Below are 16,760 nucleotides of genomic sequence, written 5' to 3'. Positions count from 1 at the left end.
ATAATAATAATAATAATAATAATAATAATAATAATAATAATAATAATGCATCAAGAAAGCTTCAATTTGAGAAAACAAAATGTAGGAACTATTCTGTATATAGGTGATGTCATTCCCATCCCTAAGATTACAGTAGCTGCAATTCTCTAGCAATCTATCAGGAGCCTAGTGGCTCCCTTTTCAACTTTTTTTTTAAATTAAAAATTTTAAATTAAAATTAAATTAAACTTTCATGAGTTTCAGGTTATTTCATCAGATCCATTTCAATAAGCTGTAGCTCTCAAAGTTTATGCATTTTAATAATGTTCGTTAGTTGGAAATGATGCTATAAATTAACATGGCTCTCCTCCTATAGCAGCTATATATATCCTATATGAGTCTTCTAGCCAGAAAATATAGACTTACCTGTGCATCAGTTACCTCTGACTCATACATAATTTTGTTTATTTTTGGCTTGTTCAATAAATCAGGGTTTAAAATCTTATCTCAGTGTTACAGATAACTATAGTTATTTAATTGACACCAACTTTTAAAACCAATTGCTGTAATTCTGCCTAAATTAACACTAGCATTATGTTATATATTTTTATAGTAGAAATATGTAAATTTTTATTTTTATATTTATATTTTCATAACTCCATTAGAAAGGACTGTTATTGCCCTCAGCATAGAAAACTGGGAGTAGAAGCTATAATTAAATAGAAGGGTATTATGCAAAATACTTGCATATTTTACATGATATCCTGTAACTCATATCTTTATTATGCCTTTCATTTTTTTATTAGAAATCTTTCTAAACAGTTCTTTGGCAGTGGCCACAAAGCATTTCATCCCCTTTCCAAAATTTTGTCAGTTAGGTTTTATCATTAATATTTATTAACAATCCAAGACACTGTTTTCTGTGTCTAATCCTCACTATACAAATGTTTTGTGCAGATCTCCAGAGAGTTCTGGAGTGACACGTTTTTGGCAAAAATTGCTGGCTATTCATGGGAATCAATGTGAAATTAATCATATTAACCCAAATTAAACACAAACATGCAGACACAAATAATAAAACCTTAAGCAAGCTTAATATTCCTTACGATCCACAAAATTTGAATTTCAATAATAGAAGAATCTTTAAGCTTCACTTAGGCCTAAACTCAAAAGAAAAAAAAAGGTATGCTCAGAAGTTTTTTAAAAAAATATTTTAATTGGCTAAGCATACAAATATTTATATATTTCTGAACTTTCCTTTGCATGCTAAAATTACATCAAATAGGTTAACTATAATTGTGCTAGGCAGTGGCTCCCAACTTTCTGGCACCAAGGACTAGTTATGGAAGAAAAATTGTCATGGACGGGGAAGGGGAGGGGTATGGTTTTGCACACAATCTACATCCTGCGCATGTGCAGATGAAGATTCGCTCCTTCACCCGCTGCTTCCATGGCCCGATTCCTAACAGGGCCATGGACTGTTAGGAACCGGGCCATGTACTGGTTTGCGGTGCTGGGTTGGGAGTCTTGGTATTAGGCATACTACTAGATCCAGAAAAAATATACTTTAAGTGTAACAGCTCCTACAATGCAATTTTCAGGAACTGATGGCCAAAATAAAGCTAACAAGTTTACTGGAACCAGAAAATCTTCTCTGCGGCTAAAAAACCTTAGTTATCCGTACACATTATTGATAAAACACTAATAAACATGCAGTAGTTCACTTGATCTATGTGTACTATAATGCCTCAAATACTTAAGAGAGCCAGTAGCACAAAACTTCATTTTCTAAAATGCAGTAGTTTACATATGTAAGTACTGTGTTCAGATTATACTTCATAAACACACCCAATGACAATTAGTGTTGAAATATTTCTAACAAGTGGCCTTAATTATTTGCAGTACTAGTCTAGCCAAACAACCATAAATGACAAGACCATAGATAAAAAGACAGTTAATAATATACTTTATATACAGTGGTATCTTGGTACTCAACTGCTTTGAAATTCATCAAATTTGATATCAATGCATTTGACAAATTTTGTCCCGCCACTTGTTGGTTTCAGCTGCCTTGTGACTCATTACATTATGCCTTGTGGGAAAATTTGTTTGCTATTCATTGTTTTTGGTACTCAGTGTTTGTTTGTTTGTTTGTTTACATTTATATCCCGCCCTTCTCCGAAGACTCAGGGCGGCTTACAGTGTATAAGGCAATAGTCTCATTCTATTTGTATATTTACAAAGTCAACTTATTGCCCCCCCAACAATCTGGGTCCTCATTTTACCTACCTTATAAAGGATGGAAGGCTGAGTCAACCTTGGGCCGGGCTTGAACCTGCAGTAATTGCAGGCTACTGTGTTCTAATAACAGGCTCCTTACAGCCTGAGCTATTCCGGTGTGTCTCCGGGAGTCAATTAACGATGAGTACTGAAGCACTACTGTATATGCAAAATTCAGTTCACTATTTTGCTATAAAATAACATCCAAAATGGTAAATACATTTACCACAGATAACAAAGTCTGCTTTGTTTAAGGAATGCAGACAAATGAAATTGCAGATAACAAATCCACCTGTGTATCAGAATTACATTATCAAACTACCATTTCAAGTCAGGATAATAACATAGGATTCTTCAAATGTTTTGAACTGCAATTTCCATATTTCATGGTCGTGGGCATATCAATTGAGTTTAATTTGAATTGTAACCAAAACATCTCAAGAGTGACACAATATTCCAGATTAGTTTGCCTCATAAAAATACACCATCCTATGTTGAGTTTTGCCACAGACAGGATGTCAGTAGCCACTGCTCTTCTCCCTCAACCATGAAATCTATTGCAACACTTTAAAACATTATTTTTCTATATCTCCAATAGATTGTTCAATAAAGTAATTTTGTGGATGGTAGCTTTGGTTCCACCAATACAAAGGAAAACATGTTCTTGCTATTGTTATATTCTCAAGACTACTGTCTATAATTTTTCTTTAAAGTTTAGAACGTTATGTTTTGAAAGGCACAACTATATCTGTTCTTGGATAAATTTCTTGCCACAAATTCAATTAATAAAAATGGCAAGCCATCTTTTCTTTAGGCTCCACTTTTTTCATCCTACCACTTATAATTTCTCTACAGAAGAAATTAGAAGGAAATGGATATAATAATCAAATGTGCAAATTCAGAAAAGTAGACTGAAATACAATTTAATAAAAGTTTTCATTTCATAGTGTGTGAACTAGAAGTTGATGAAAAGAATACCGTATATACTCGAATATAAGCCGATCCGAGTATAAGCCGAGGTCCCCAATTTTACCCCAAAAAACTGGGGTAAACTGGGGACTCGAGTATAAGCCGAGGGTGGGAAATGAGGCAGCTACCGGTCGGGGAAACCCTCCCTCCCTCAGCCGAGAAGGCTGGTGGCTCCCCCGCCCCGCCCTCTCACTGCACCGGCAGGGCTTCCCCGCGCTAATGCAAAAGCCCGCCAAGTTTGCACCATCCGGTATAATGTGAAAAAAAGAAGAAAAAAAAAAACTCGAGTATAAGCCGTATATACTCGAGTATAAGCCGAGGGGACGTTTTTCAGCACAAAAAACGTGCTGAAAAACTCGGCTTATACTCGAGTATATACGGTAATCATGGATGCTTGATTAGATCAATTATTAGATTTATCCAGCAATCCCTACCTCCCTTATGGAGAAGTTTCTTGTGTATTTATTTACTTTATTTTTATTACACACCTGTTTTAGCCTTGCTAGTTCCTTCAAAGCTCGTGCCCATTGTTGCTTGTAATGTAGCTTTGCTTTAGTAGCCGATTCCAATTTTCTTTCAAGATCCCCCTAGTAAGAAATAATTTTATCAATATATAATACAGTAAAAAAAACAAACAAACCCTGAAATAATCTTTACACAATCAGATACACAGAATTTGGATTCCAAAAACTGCTTAGTACAATATGCTCCATTAAACTGTTACATAACTTGATATAAATATTGTGACATAAAATAATATTCTTGTTTAAGCAATAACCTTATTTTTATTGTCAAACAAAGCAAAACTAGATTGATTTGCATTCCAAGACAGTTCATATAAACAGTTTTTAAATATTTCAAAGGGGTTAGATAACATTTATTTTTGTAAAATACACACTAGCTATTCATTTTTTAGCTTAATTGAGTATGAAATGTCTTTGTATGTATTATCAGTGAATTGCAATTAATGTTTGTTTTCCATTAGTTCAGACTGTAAGGTTAAATCCTCAATATGAAAGATCACATTTCTGTAATAAACGACTACCTGCTTTCAAAATTAGGAGAAAATGGTACCCCTCTTTGATTTCTTTCTTATAGTAATACTGCCATTTGGACTTCCATTCCATTTCCATAAGAATTGAAATAGTCCATTCTTAAACATACTTCTGCTTTAGCTATGAAAAACTGACTTATACTATTGATAGACCCTTATGTTGTTAACAGTAGGTTAATAAGTTAGAAAACTAATGTACTAAGTCATCAAAACAAAGCTTTGATTTGGAATGAATCGTGATTTGGAATGAATAGTTATCAGTAATAAAATAATTTGAAAAATACACCAATAAATTAATAAATCACAGCTTACAGAAGGATACTATCACTGGCTGTTTCTCTGTACAGTAAGTATTACTTTGCTTTGTCCACGTTTTGGCTGCCGTCAAATGTAAAATTGATTTCCTGCTTAAGTGAGTTATAATACAATTAATGCATGATGTGCTTTAGGAATGAATACAGTTGAATAGGAGGTGGGATTAGAAGTTGATAGCTGTACCTTCTCTAAAGTTAGAATTCCTATTTCTGATTGCAGTCGGATTTCCGGTCTGTTACTCTGTTGCTCCTTATATTGCTGAAATTCTTTCTCCAGAGCCTTATGCTTGTTTTCTGCCTCATGTAGCTGTTTTCAAAAACAAATAACTTGAATGTATTTAACACTTGGATAACAGAGCGCTGAGTGGAATCTTTTTTTTGGCCAACACAACAGATATTTCAATTATAATGTATGCTTATAGCCCCCAAAACTTCTCCAAAGCTTATGAAGTCCTCCAGAAGAACAGATTTAGAGGGAAAACAGAAAGTGAAAATTATAGTGGATTAAACACAATCCTCTGGTAACATGGATTTAGCTCTGTGATATCCTCATGGAGTGGGGTGGGTGGAATAAAACCATTCTTGGGAAAAGTACTTACACCTTACGTAGGACAGTTATTTAACTGCAAGTTAAACTCAACAGAATCTAGATGTATTATGGGTGGGCAATGTGTATACATGCTGTTGGACTTTCTGGCACAAAACGACACTGATAATTAAATACAAAATGGCTTTAATTTCTAAATCTCAGTTCTGATTAACTTACAGCATTATAGTTCAGTTTCTGTAGTAGTGATGCTTCTTACTTTCATATGAAGCATATATTTTGTCTCCAAAAAGACACAAGCTTCATGATACAACTTAGAATAAAGAGGGAGGGAGGGAGGGAGGGAGGGAGGGAGGGAGGGAGGGAGGGAGGGAGAGAGAGAGAGAGAGAGAGAGAGAGAGAGAGAGATCTGAAGTCAAATCAGAAAATTTCAAAACTTCCCTAGTATGTAAAAAATGGAAGCAAATATTTGAAGATAAAAATGTTATGGTGAGAATGTGGGAGTTAACTTAATGTCTCTATTGTGGATAGTACAGCCACATGTTTGGTTTGACCATTAAAAACAATTTTTAATGTTGTTTTTGTGTGGAAGTTCTTAGAAAATATGCAGGATTTCTGCTCTTGTTTCAAGTGAGGGAAGAAGAGAACATATACTGCTTTTTGCTTCGCTTTATCTTTTTTGTGTTATCATCAGCTGATGTTTTATATTATATGTCTTATATTAACAATTTAATTACTGAATATGAACACGGCTTTGTTCATATTCAGCCTTTGAACATGGCTTTGATTATGAATGGCTGCAATGAAGTTTAAAACAACATATGACTAGGACAAAAAAATAATTCTTACAAGACTACCCCAAATATACTTATGCACGTGCACACACACAGCCGGAAAAGCTGTAGGAAATGAAAAATGTGGATACAATCCACATGACCAAAACAAACGAAAATGTAATAGATATAAAAATGCTGTTCCGTGAGGTTTTTAATGTCAAGTCCCCTCAAAGTTTGATGCTGACCAATTGAGAAACCAGTGTTAAATATATAGTTGATCTTCAGAATTAAAGAAAGGGATTCTTCAGTAAGCAATGCCACTCTTAGACAATTTACAGTAGTGGCCAAAATTGTGGAAACCTTTTGGGAAAAGTGTATTTTTGAGGTTTGATGGCTAATAACACCACTTTTTTTTTTGGAGTTTCAAGATAATCATATTCCACTGCTGGAATGGCCTGGAAATAGCCCAGACCTTAACTCAATTGAAAATCTATGGAGCTGACTAAAGAAACTTGTTAGTCAGAAACGACCCAGCAATAAAACCCAGTTAATAGAAGCAATCATTCAATCTTGGTTTCACATTACAACAGCTGCAGAACTAAAAGACTTGGTCCACTCCATGGGAAGACTTTTTAAGGCCGTAATTCATGCTAAAGATTACCCAACTAAGTATTAACTGACATGATAATTTTTGTATATCTCATTTTTTCTATGGTGATAATTTTTGTATATCTGGTTTTTTCTCTGTGTTTCACTTTTGTCCTTTATACTGTAACTGCTATTCTAATAGCAAATCCTTCATAAAAGCTATTGCTTTACATTCTTGATTAAATTATCTTTCCATTGATATAAAATTTTATGGTACTACTCCGAAAAAAAGTGGTGTTATTAACTAGTTTTAGAAAATACACTTTTTCCAAAAGATTTCCACAATTTTGGCCACTACTGTAGACATGCATTAATAAAACTGATACACTAATACATTTACTTTTAAAATTTACATCTATTTCTAGTATTAATAATTTAGCTACGTTGGAAAATATAAACAACTCATACTTGTTCTTGTGCACGGATCTTGTCCTCTTCAAACTGCCTAATTCTCGCCCTTTCCAGCTCAATCTGGTGTGCACATTCTTGTCTGACTCGCCGTATTGTATCTTGAACTTCCTGCTGATTTCGTTCATATTCTGCTTGGAGTTCTTTCTTTAACCGCTGGAGCTTAAAATGAGTTTTTACAAAAGCAGTTTGAAAACATGCATTCACATCTGAACAACTTAACATTTGGCATTACTTTATAAATGTGTCTATTTGTTTCTTTGTACTCTCAAAATCACTGCATGTAGCTAATTTTAACTTTTTAATAAACTGCGATATCATTTTATCCAACTATCTTCATCCAGAGAGCTTGAAATAGGTTTTAAAACATTTAATAAAAATATGCAAAGATATATATATATACCTTTGTAATCAGCAAAAGTTACACATAGAAAATAAAATATTGTATTTTATGCCAATTTTCAAAGGATCTGTGAAGGAAAAAACCAAATCCGTATTACTGGCAAAAATTATAGTACAAAAACACCTAAAACGACTGGAAATCACTGTGACAAAAAGATTTTTTAAAAAAAAAATGTACTGTACAATGGATAGCATAGTTTGGCATCCATTTACCTCAGTTTCAGCACTGACCAGCTGTTTTTCACGTTTTTCTAAGTCAGTTAAAGTTTTCTGAAGCTTTTCTTCCAAAACTGTATACTCTGCAACCTAAGGCGTATATAGAAGAAAGTAAAATAGACAAAATGGGAAATACTGAAATATTTCTAAAAATGTAAGCTAAATATTGCCCTTTTAGTTGAATGTCTCATAGTTTTGATACTTTAATTAATGCTGGAGTTTGAAGAAGCAGTACAGAAAGAGGATTTATGCTTTTGAACTTCGTTGAGGAAAACTAATAATATCACAGTGAGGCAATTGTGCAAAGATGCACAATTTAGGCTCTTCCATACATACTGAATTCTGAAGTATCAGTATAGATTATCTGTTTTTCTACCAATGGCAGACTACCTTAATTTCTGTATCAAAAAAAATGTATCAAAGGATCCTATACTATAACTGTGTGTATAATTTATCTAACAGTCTTTCTGACTTGATGAACCCTTTGCATTTGTATAAAATGAATGAATAAATCATCCTGTTGTTACAATGAGAATAATCCTTCATTGATGTTGCCATATCCTGAATTCGTTATATTCTGGGAAGAAGTCCTCACATATATTAATTTGACTTTGAGAAACGTTTTAACATTTAATATTAAAATTTTTTTAATATTTAACATTCATTACTTGAATGTTATATCTGATATGTACTATAAAGAAACGGATGACAGGACAACAGAAATAGATTCCTTGCACTTCTGTTATGGTTTACAGAAAACAGACATATTGGCTGTCTTTTTTATACGCTTAAAGAGGAATAAAGAATAATGCAGCTTAACGTGAATAGGAAAGTCTGTTCTATTTCCAAAATGAGCTAGTATTTTTATGCAATTTATCAGTTACAGAAAATTCTTGACGCTGCTTCTATTTAAAGTTTATCATGGTAAATGGTCTCAGAAGACAATGACATATGAGAATTCTAAAGTGAAAGCACTTACTTTTTTCTTTACCAAGGCTTCTCTTTCTCTATCCCTTTTTTTCCACTCTTCTGCCATTGCCTGCATATGAGCCAACTCCTTCTTCTTCAACTACAAGAAGTGGTTTTTATTTTATTTTGGGGGGGGAGACAATTTACACATTAATTCTATCATTAATCTCTGGATCTTTGTTTCCACTTATGATCTTTGTTTCCACTTATGATCTTTGTTTCCACTTATGATATCATGTACAGTTCAATTTATCTGATATAACAAAGAATACTTATATTATATTTAAAGATCCATTACCTAGGTGAATCCATTACCTCCAGGTGAAAAACTAAATCTAATGGGATCATTACTGACAAGTACATGTGCGCACATACATGTATAATTTGTATTTTTATGGATTTCATCCTGTTACTTAGCTTAATATGTAGATTATATTGTTTCACAATAAGAAAGCCCATGAATAGGAGTTTCTGAGCAGCTAGATCAAAAAATCAACAGTAATATTCTGGACTTTTAATGTATGATTGAAAGTCCAGAATATTACTGTTAATATACATTGTATCATAATGAAAATCCATGATCTGTAAGAGAAATTGCCCATCTAAATCCCCACTCTAGTTAAGCAATTTATGAGAATAGCTTAAATTAGATAATTTAAAATCTGAAGGTCAAATCCTGAAGCAACAAGAAGTAAACATTTATTGAATATCTATCGTGGTCATTTTGTTTATGTATTCTCCCTATTTATCTCTTGGAAGAATAGCTTTTGTAATTTTACCTCTCATTAATCAAGTGATCAGTGACCTCAAAAGCTCTTATTCGTACCTTAGAACTCAATCATGGATCTCTTTGTTTTAGCACACCTTGGTTATGTCTATGTTCATTTAACCGTTAGATTTGTAACCTGCTTTACATCTAAGAGACAGAGATATATTCATGGCATGCATGAATATCTTCTAATTTCCCCACAACAAATCCTGGAGGACAGGTAGCTGGCACTGGAATCTGCAGGATCCTACTGCTTTTTTCAGTATGCTTTTTTTTCAGTATGAAAGGAATCTGCTGCTTTGGTGGCTGGATGTATGGTATCACCCGGTGAATTACAATGCCTGAAGATGGCCTCTCTCTCTTTCTCTCTCTCTCTATCTCTCTCTTGTCAGCTCCAACAAACTTGGATACCGCTTGTGCGTACTGAGTTTAATTTTTCCAGTCTTTACGGAACCTGAAACCAATACTTTAACCCAGTGGTTCCCAACCTTCTTTTGGCCATGCCCACCTAAGCATCTCGAAAATTCTGATGCCCCCACTCCGGTGACATATAATTCTTACTATTCAAAAAGTGAACTCCTACGCACAGGAGGAAGCCTAAAAGGTCATTAACTTTGTTTAAACAAGGTTCCAATGGCCCCCATTAAAAATCAAATTGCCCCCCTATGGGGCGTGGACCCCACGTTGGGAATCACTGCTTTAACCACTGGCTCACCTCTGTGTTTTTTTTATCTCTACTTTGTAATTACTCAACATTTAAGTAATGTTGACAGCCTTTTGGAACAATCTGATGTTTCTGATCTTTCTTTATAGGCACATTGTATTAAGAGCCTTCTGCTTCTAGACTTGCCTTCTGCATTGGGTGTTGTCGCAGCTAATGTTTATTTCTTTGCTTGTGCTACTTTGCTATCTTTTATGTATCAGTCTGATTTTTTATATATATTAAAGAATTCCAAACCATAGGAAATATTCATTCAGTGTGCTTACCCAACGTTATAGCAAACCCAGTTGTATGCTATAGCTAAAGGTTTGGAGGTTATTATTTCTTTCGTTCGTCTAAGTAGATCCACAGTTTAACAGCTATAAAAATTATGAAATAACCTGATTCTCAAAAAGATCTTCTTGTAGTTCCTTCCACATTTCTAGTTCAAGTGCTGCTTTATATTCCAGAGTTTCTCTTGGTTCAGTATGGACTTCAGGCTGTACTTTAGGAACACCTAGTAGCTCATCGGCACCTAAACACTAAACATGGGATAAAATAAATACTTTCAAATGATTTCTAATGAAATGCTTTCTCTCTTAACTTGAAATGATACATATTCATTTACCCGAGAAGAATCAGACACCAGAACTTCATGCATTTTCACAAGTCCATAATCTTCTAGAGTCACTATATATGAAAGATCTGCAATCTTGTTGCTTGGCCTATAAAGCAATAACACATTTCTTTTTTCATTCAGCTATAAAAGAAAGTTCTTGAACTTTCACAATAAAGAGAAACAGAAACATTTTTCTATGATAAAACTACATAGCTATCATATTTTGACATTAAACAAGATTTCCCGCTTAATCATGGAAGTATGTTGTTTTTTAATTTCATTCTTTTATATTGTTGTTCTTAAGGATTGCCCAGTCTTCTATAAGCTCAGGTTCTTACATTTTGACCTGATTTTTTAAAAATGGAGATACAGTAACTTGGTACAAGCTGAAAGACCAATAGTATTTGCAAGATGTGTTACATTTAAACAAAAAGCAGAGTATTATTTTGCATCAGATTTCTGGTCCATGTTCCACTAGGTGACTGAGACGATGACTATTAATCCTATATATTAGCTAGTATTTTAATAATGTATCAAATGTCCTCAAATTCTACTAATATTTCTTTATCTTAGATATATGCATATATATTTCAATTGTATGTAGCCACACATCCTAATTTAATCAGTCCATATACGAGTGCTAATGTTTTAAGAACAAAAGTTTTACTCTTTTAAAGATATTATTTCTTTTCCTGAACAATTAGGAAAACCATTTTAAAAATCCAAAGCAATTGTAAAATCTGGCAAGTACGAATATAGGTGGACAAATCTTGATGAATTATAGGCTCTCTTAATTGTTTTGGTTGAGAAAAAAAATAAAATCCTCACTCAGCAAAACCTTTATTTGCAGTTTACGTTCCCCACTCATTTTCATTAATACCTAATAATGCAAGTACAAATATAAATAGGATATCTGAAATAGCCCAATCTAAGCAGAGAACTATAGTCACTTCATTACATTAGAAAATTGAAGAAAATAATTATTTCCCTGCGTCAGTGGCTATAAAGCTAATTAGATCTGAAGCAGTGCCATCTAGTGGCTATTATATTCAGCTACACTGCAATTCATGATTTATCTTACTAGCAATACTGGAATATCAAATCTGAATGATCAACTACAGTACAATTTGGAATTCAAACATATTCTCCTAAAATGAAAAAGGTGCACAAAGTACTAATGCATTATATTAAGTTATTAAATGAGTATTACACAATGAAATAATTTAATAAATATTACATCATTAAAACAGATTTGTAAGCTTGAAAAACAGAAAATTAGAAGCTTCAGTCTAATCCTACATAAAACTAAACACTGCATTTTAATTACAGCTACTGCAGTCCTTGCTTAATGACCACAACTGTTACCAATTCCATTGTTAAGCACTACAGTCATTAAGTGAGACATCAAGTGACAGTAATGAGCTTATGATCTCACTTCCACGATGGTTAAGCAGATCACCCGCAGCTGTTAAGGGCTTCATCACATGAGAGCAACTTATGACTTTACAGCTAGCTTCTCCATTGACTCTTGTCCGAAGCCAGTTGTGAAAGAACACAAATGGCAATCATGCAACTGGGAGAATGCTTTGACAGCTATAAATGCTTTCCAATTGCGAACTGCTCAAATCCTGATCATATGATCTGAGGATGGTTGCAATAGCCTTAAGTGTGACCGGTCATAAAGTTATTTTTCAGCACCATCAAAACTGAAGCAGCTGCTAAGCAGGGAAGATTGTAAAGTAACCACTACCTGTATAATGCAGAACGCGTTGATGGCAGTGTTGGTCAACCGTAGCAACTTGAAGATGTATGGAATTCAGCTCCTAGAATTCCTCCAGCCAACCTGAGAACTGAAGTCCATACATCATATTTGTTGAGGCTGAGAAACATTGATCCATGCTATTAAAAAGAATTGGCTTTATTGCAGGAACCCCAATTTTTCAAAATATTTACCCTTGTGCTGCTGTAAAAGGAATAGTTTCACTGAAGGTCTGACGCCAACACTGCTCGCCATTTCCTCCTAGAAAACGTGTTTTTTCCATGGACAAAACCTTTGAAAGCTGGAGTCTTGCAACTCCTAGAAGCAAGTCTTTAGTTGTTTTATCTTTATGCCACAATTCCACCAGCAATGGTAATCTGAAGTGCACGAAGAAAATAGGTAATTTACAAGAAACTACTGTTTTGTATGTCTTCCCCTACTTGTCTCAGTGGAAGTATGCATCTTTTATTTTTCAAATGCCACTTTGCATGGAATTAAGGTGAAAGCTATAAGTAGTCTAACCCAGTTATACAGAAGAAGAACGCAAGTATGCAGTAAACAACTATATTTTTCTACAAGTTAAAGTATTTTAATTAGATTGTTTAGTTATAAACAAATAAGCACAAATAAATTAGGTTTAGCTTTCAATATAAACAAATAAGCATAAATAAATGCAAAAATGCTTTAAAAGTACAATCACTTGAAATTTAAAGATACTCATATTTGTGATTTACCCAATTGCTAGGGCAATTCATCCTAAAAGAAATCCAAGTACTACAATATAATTTTAGATTCCCATTCATCTGCCATTTTACATTTTACGACTCTAAAAATAGGAGGCAATTCTAGATTGGAACTTCAATGCAGTTGTTATTTTAATTTTTCCATTCCTAAATGTTTAGCTATTGACATTTGAAAGCTCATTGTAACATATTTGCATTGTCACAACAGCTGTCAGGGTTCATAAACACACTCCGATATATTTACTTTTTCAATTAACAAGTATTATTTCCTAAAAGTACATTCAGTTTAAAATAAGCATCGCTAGTTTTATAGGCTTCAGTTGTTTAATCTGGGTCACTACATGATAAAATACAGAATCCTTTTCATGACAGTAGCAGGCAAAGACTGGAATATTGGACATATAGTGAAATCCTTTTTTCCACCATGAATTTTCTTAGCTGGCATGCTCCTCCCAAGAATAACTTTTTTTTAGAAAAATGGCCCTGTTGGCAGCTACAATCAAGAACGACCTTTTAGCTAGTTAAGGGACTGATGAACAATATTCAGTGGTGGGTTTCTACCGGTTCACCCCAGTTTGGGCAAACCGGTAGTGGCGGCAGCAGGTGGCTCCGCCCACCCGCCATCACAGATGCTCTGCGAATGTGAAGAAGCGCTGCATACAAGCGAAGCAAGCGCGCACACGTGCACACTCACAGTTCCAAACTGTGTCTATGAGTCTATGATGACAATTTGATTTATTTTTTTCTGCTCGTTAATCTATGATTGGCATAGGTTAATTCAAAGTTGTAAATTCTGCTCCCCACAAAAAGGTAGGATCACATACTTTGAAAACAAGCACAATTTCTTTTTAAAAACACATTGCACCAATGTAGGGACAAGATACATATTCTATCTGAACAAATAAGCGATTTAGAACACATTTTTAGTGGTAAACATCTTAGTATGGGAAACTTAGCTTGCATAAAAGTGAACATATTAATGTATCTATTACTAAACAGTATCTCAGTACATAAGTTACCTGCAAAAGGTATCTTGAAGCTGATAGGGCATAGTTGCAAAATCAAATGCACAGTAAGACTGTGGAAGAAATACTTCCATGTTTTTTCTTACTTCCACAGGAGGATTTGTCATAATGGGTGCAGCACTGCCAAAAAATGGGTATGAATACCTATGGAGGAAGACAAATTAATATCAAATCAACCTGACCAGTAATTTTAAGCAAATTTCAAGAAATTTAGTACATTTTAGTACATTCAAAGTACTAATAGCTTAATAAATCAAAAGACAGTTCAAATTGAAATCCCTAAAGGGGATGTTATAGTGATGTTTGGAATACGCATATCACAATTTTCTGTAGTCTAATATTATAGACTTCAGGGGAGATATCTTTTATTTGGACTTTTCTTCTCTCCTATAAAAATTATTCTTCCCTGTATTTGTATCACAAGGGGTATTCAATTTCTAATGGAATGATCTTATCTCAAACTACATCGTGTACAACAGAATACTAAAAGAGGTCAGACAAAAGTTATATGCTTCTATTACGAGTGATTTCCTACCAGGAAACAGATAAATATGCGAGTGGCTATAGCAGTATTTTCAGTTGTAAAGTATACATAAAATAAAAGGAACTTTCAGGAAAACTGTTTACAAAAAGAAACCGGAATATCTGCATTCTTTAAGACGGGGTCTCCAACCTTGGCAACTTTAAGCCTGGCGGACTTCAACCCCCAGAATTTCCCAGCCAGACCCCTGCTTTAAGAGGTACTTTTCCATAAATACTCTTTGTGTTGACATGGTATGTTAAGCCATAATTTGCTTTAAACAGGATTTCCTGAATAATCCACAAGTAGTTCCTAGATTAGTAACTAAACTAAGCTAAGCTATGCTTTACTACTAATAATGCCTCAAATAATATTATACAACAAAATCTAACAAAGCACATCATGATTTAGCTTAATAAACTCAGCCATAGTATGAGAAATCCAAACCAAAATAGTGTTTGGCCTATAGCTCAAAGAAAAATGCAGTTAGCGATGACTAAAACATTATTATTGTATTTTCCTTGTACATCATTCCATTGTTAAGCCCAAATCTCCAATTTAGCACCTGGCTGGCCAATTTACTGCTTTTTATCTCAAAATGTTTGGAATCCCAGGAAAGACACCCTAATATCCAAAAATAATTATTTCTTACATTAGAAAGGGGTGACTGTGAATAATCTCAACGTTTTTAGGAGAAAACAACATATTTAAGGTTTTAGTATTTATTAACAAGAAAATATCCTTCAAAGAAAGGAACTCCCATAGAATAGTTTTTTCATACAGTAAGATTTAGAGCTGTATCTTAAGATGTTACATTGTTTTATATAACAAAAATAAAGCATGCCTTCCCAATGAATTACAGTGTAAAGCTTTCATACCTTAACATACAATTAACAGGAAATCCAGCATCCAGATTATGGACAGCTCTTAAATCTACCGAAAAACAAAAATGATGGGATGATGCAGGAACAGCAATTTTTTGTCCTGTAGTGGATTCAGAAGTACTGGGATGTTGAGTCTGAGAAGCAGGCATTTTAGTTTTCAAAGCTGCAAATATAAACACAAAATTTATCTTTTAAAAAGTGTTAGCTTTTGTTCCAATAAAGACTTCTCAATTTTTGTTATACTGTTGCAACGGTTTTAAATAAGTGTAAGTTACTATTACTCTAAGGTGTGATGACTCAGCAGTTACAGATGCTGAACTTGTCAGCTGAAAAGCTGACAGTTGGGTTCGAGATCCAAGTGCCCCATGACAGGATGGGCTCTCATTACTTGCCTCAGCTCCTGCCAACCTAGCAGTAGGAAAGAATGCAAATGTAAGTAGATAAATAGGTATCAGTCCGCTGGGAAAGTAACAACATTCCATGCACCTCAGTGTATATGACATGACCATGGAAGTGTTTTAGGACAATGCTGGCTCCCTTGGCTAAGAAATGGAGATTAGCATCACCCCCTAGAGTCTGATTTGACTGGACAGAAAAAAACCTTTATTACTCTAGTTTTGCTTGTTAAAAACACAATTCTCAACCAGATATTGGCACAACCAGATATTGGCACATCTGAGAAAACCCGAATTACAGATTCATTAATAATAGTCCATCTTGAAGACAATTTGTGTGATTAAGATTGAAATTTTTGGAAGAGTAGTATTTACAAAATATATTTCCAGATTTCAAGAGGTTTTCGTGTAAGGGCAAAATCATATAAAGCACCCGTAAGTTACTATATTCTGTTTACACAGAAAAAACTGGTGTTTTTATGCTAACAATCTACTTTAAAATGAAACATGAAACCTACAACCCTAAGCAGAATGATGCTCTCAAACTAAACATAAAGGGATTCCATAGATAGATTATAATCACCTGCTGACTCTTTCCATATACTCAGAGCTTTTACAATGTTTTAAATTAGATCAAATCATTGTGCAAAGTAACATTTCTCTCTTTGATGCTGTCAGCCCTGAAGGCCATCTTTTCTTTGGAACTTCAGGGCTGCCACTTTAGTGCCTGGGAAAATGGGAGGGGGGATTTGCAAGGAGTTGGTGAAGATATATAGCCATAACA

The 16,760-nt window shown here is 34.1% G+C and overlaps 1 protein-coding gene across 1 annotated transcript in view; it reads right to left on the bottom strand.

Annotated features, from left to right (window-relative positions):
• Positions 1 to 16,760, bottom strand: part of CEP120 (centrosomal protein 120) — a 40,014-nt gene that overhangs the window by 10,987 nt on the left and 12,267 nt on the right. Inside the window, exons 9-18 of the mRNA XM_058170148.1 lie at positions 15,576 to 15,744; positions 14,172 to 14,321; positions 12,604 to 12,786; positions 10,660 to 10,756; positions 10,433 to 10,573; positions 8,573 to 8,662; positions 7,591 to 7,683; positions 6,976 to 7,137; positions 4,781 to 4,903; positions 3,717 to 3,815 (exon numbers count right to left, since the gene is read on the bottom strand). Of these exons, the coding sequence (XP_058026131.1) occupies positions 3,717 to 3,815; positions 4,781 to 4,903; positions 6,976 to 7,137; positions 7,591 to 7,683; positions 8,573 to 8,662; positions 10,433 to 10,573; positions 10,660 to 10,756; positions 12,604 to 12,786; positions 14,172 to 14,321; positions 15,576 to 15,744 (1,307 nt within the window). The remainder of the gene's footprint in view (positions 1 to 3,716; positions 3,816 to 4,780; positions 4,904 to 6,975; positions 7,138 to 7,590; positions 7,684 to 8,572; positions 8,663 to 10,432; positions 10,574 to 10,659; positions 10,757 to 12,603; positions 12,787 to 14,171; positions 14,322 to 15,575; positions 15,745 to 16,760) is intronic.

This window comes from Ahaetulla prasina, chromosome 2 (genome assembly GCF_028640845.1).
Source record: "Ahaetulla prasina isolate Xishuangbanna chromosome 2, ASM2864084v1, whole genome shotgun sequence".
Lineage (NCBI taxonomy): Eukaryota > Metazoa > Chordata > Lepidosauria > Squamata > Colubridae > Ahaetulla > Ahaetulla prasina.
This window is presented reverse-complemented; position numbering and strand designations above follow the sequence as displayed.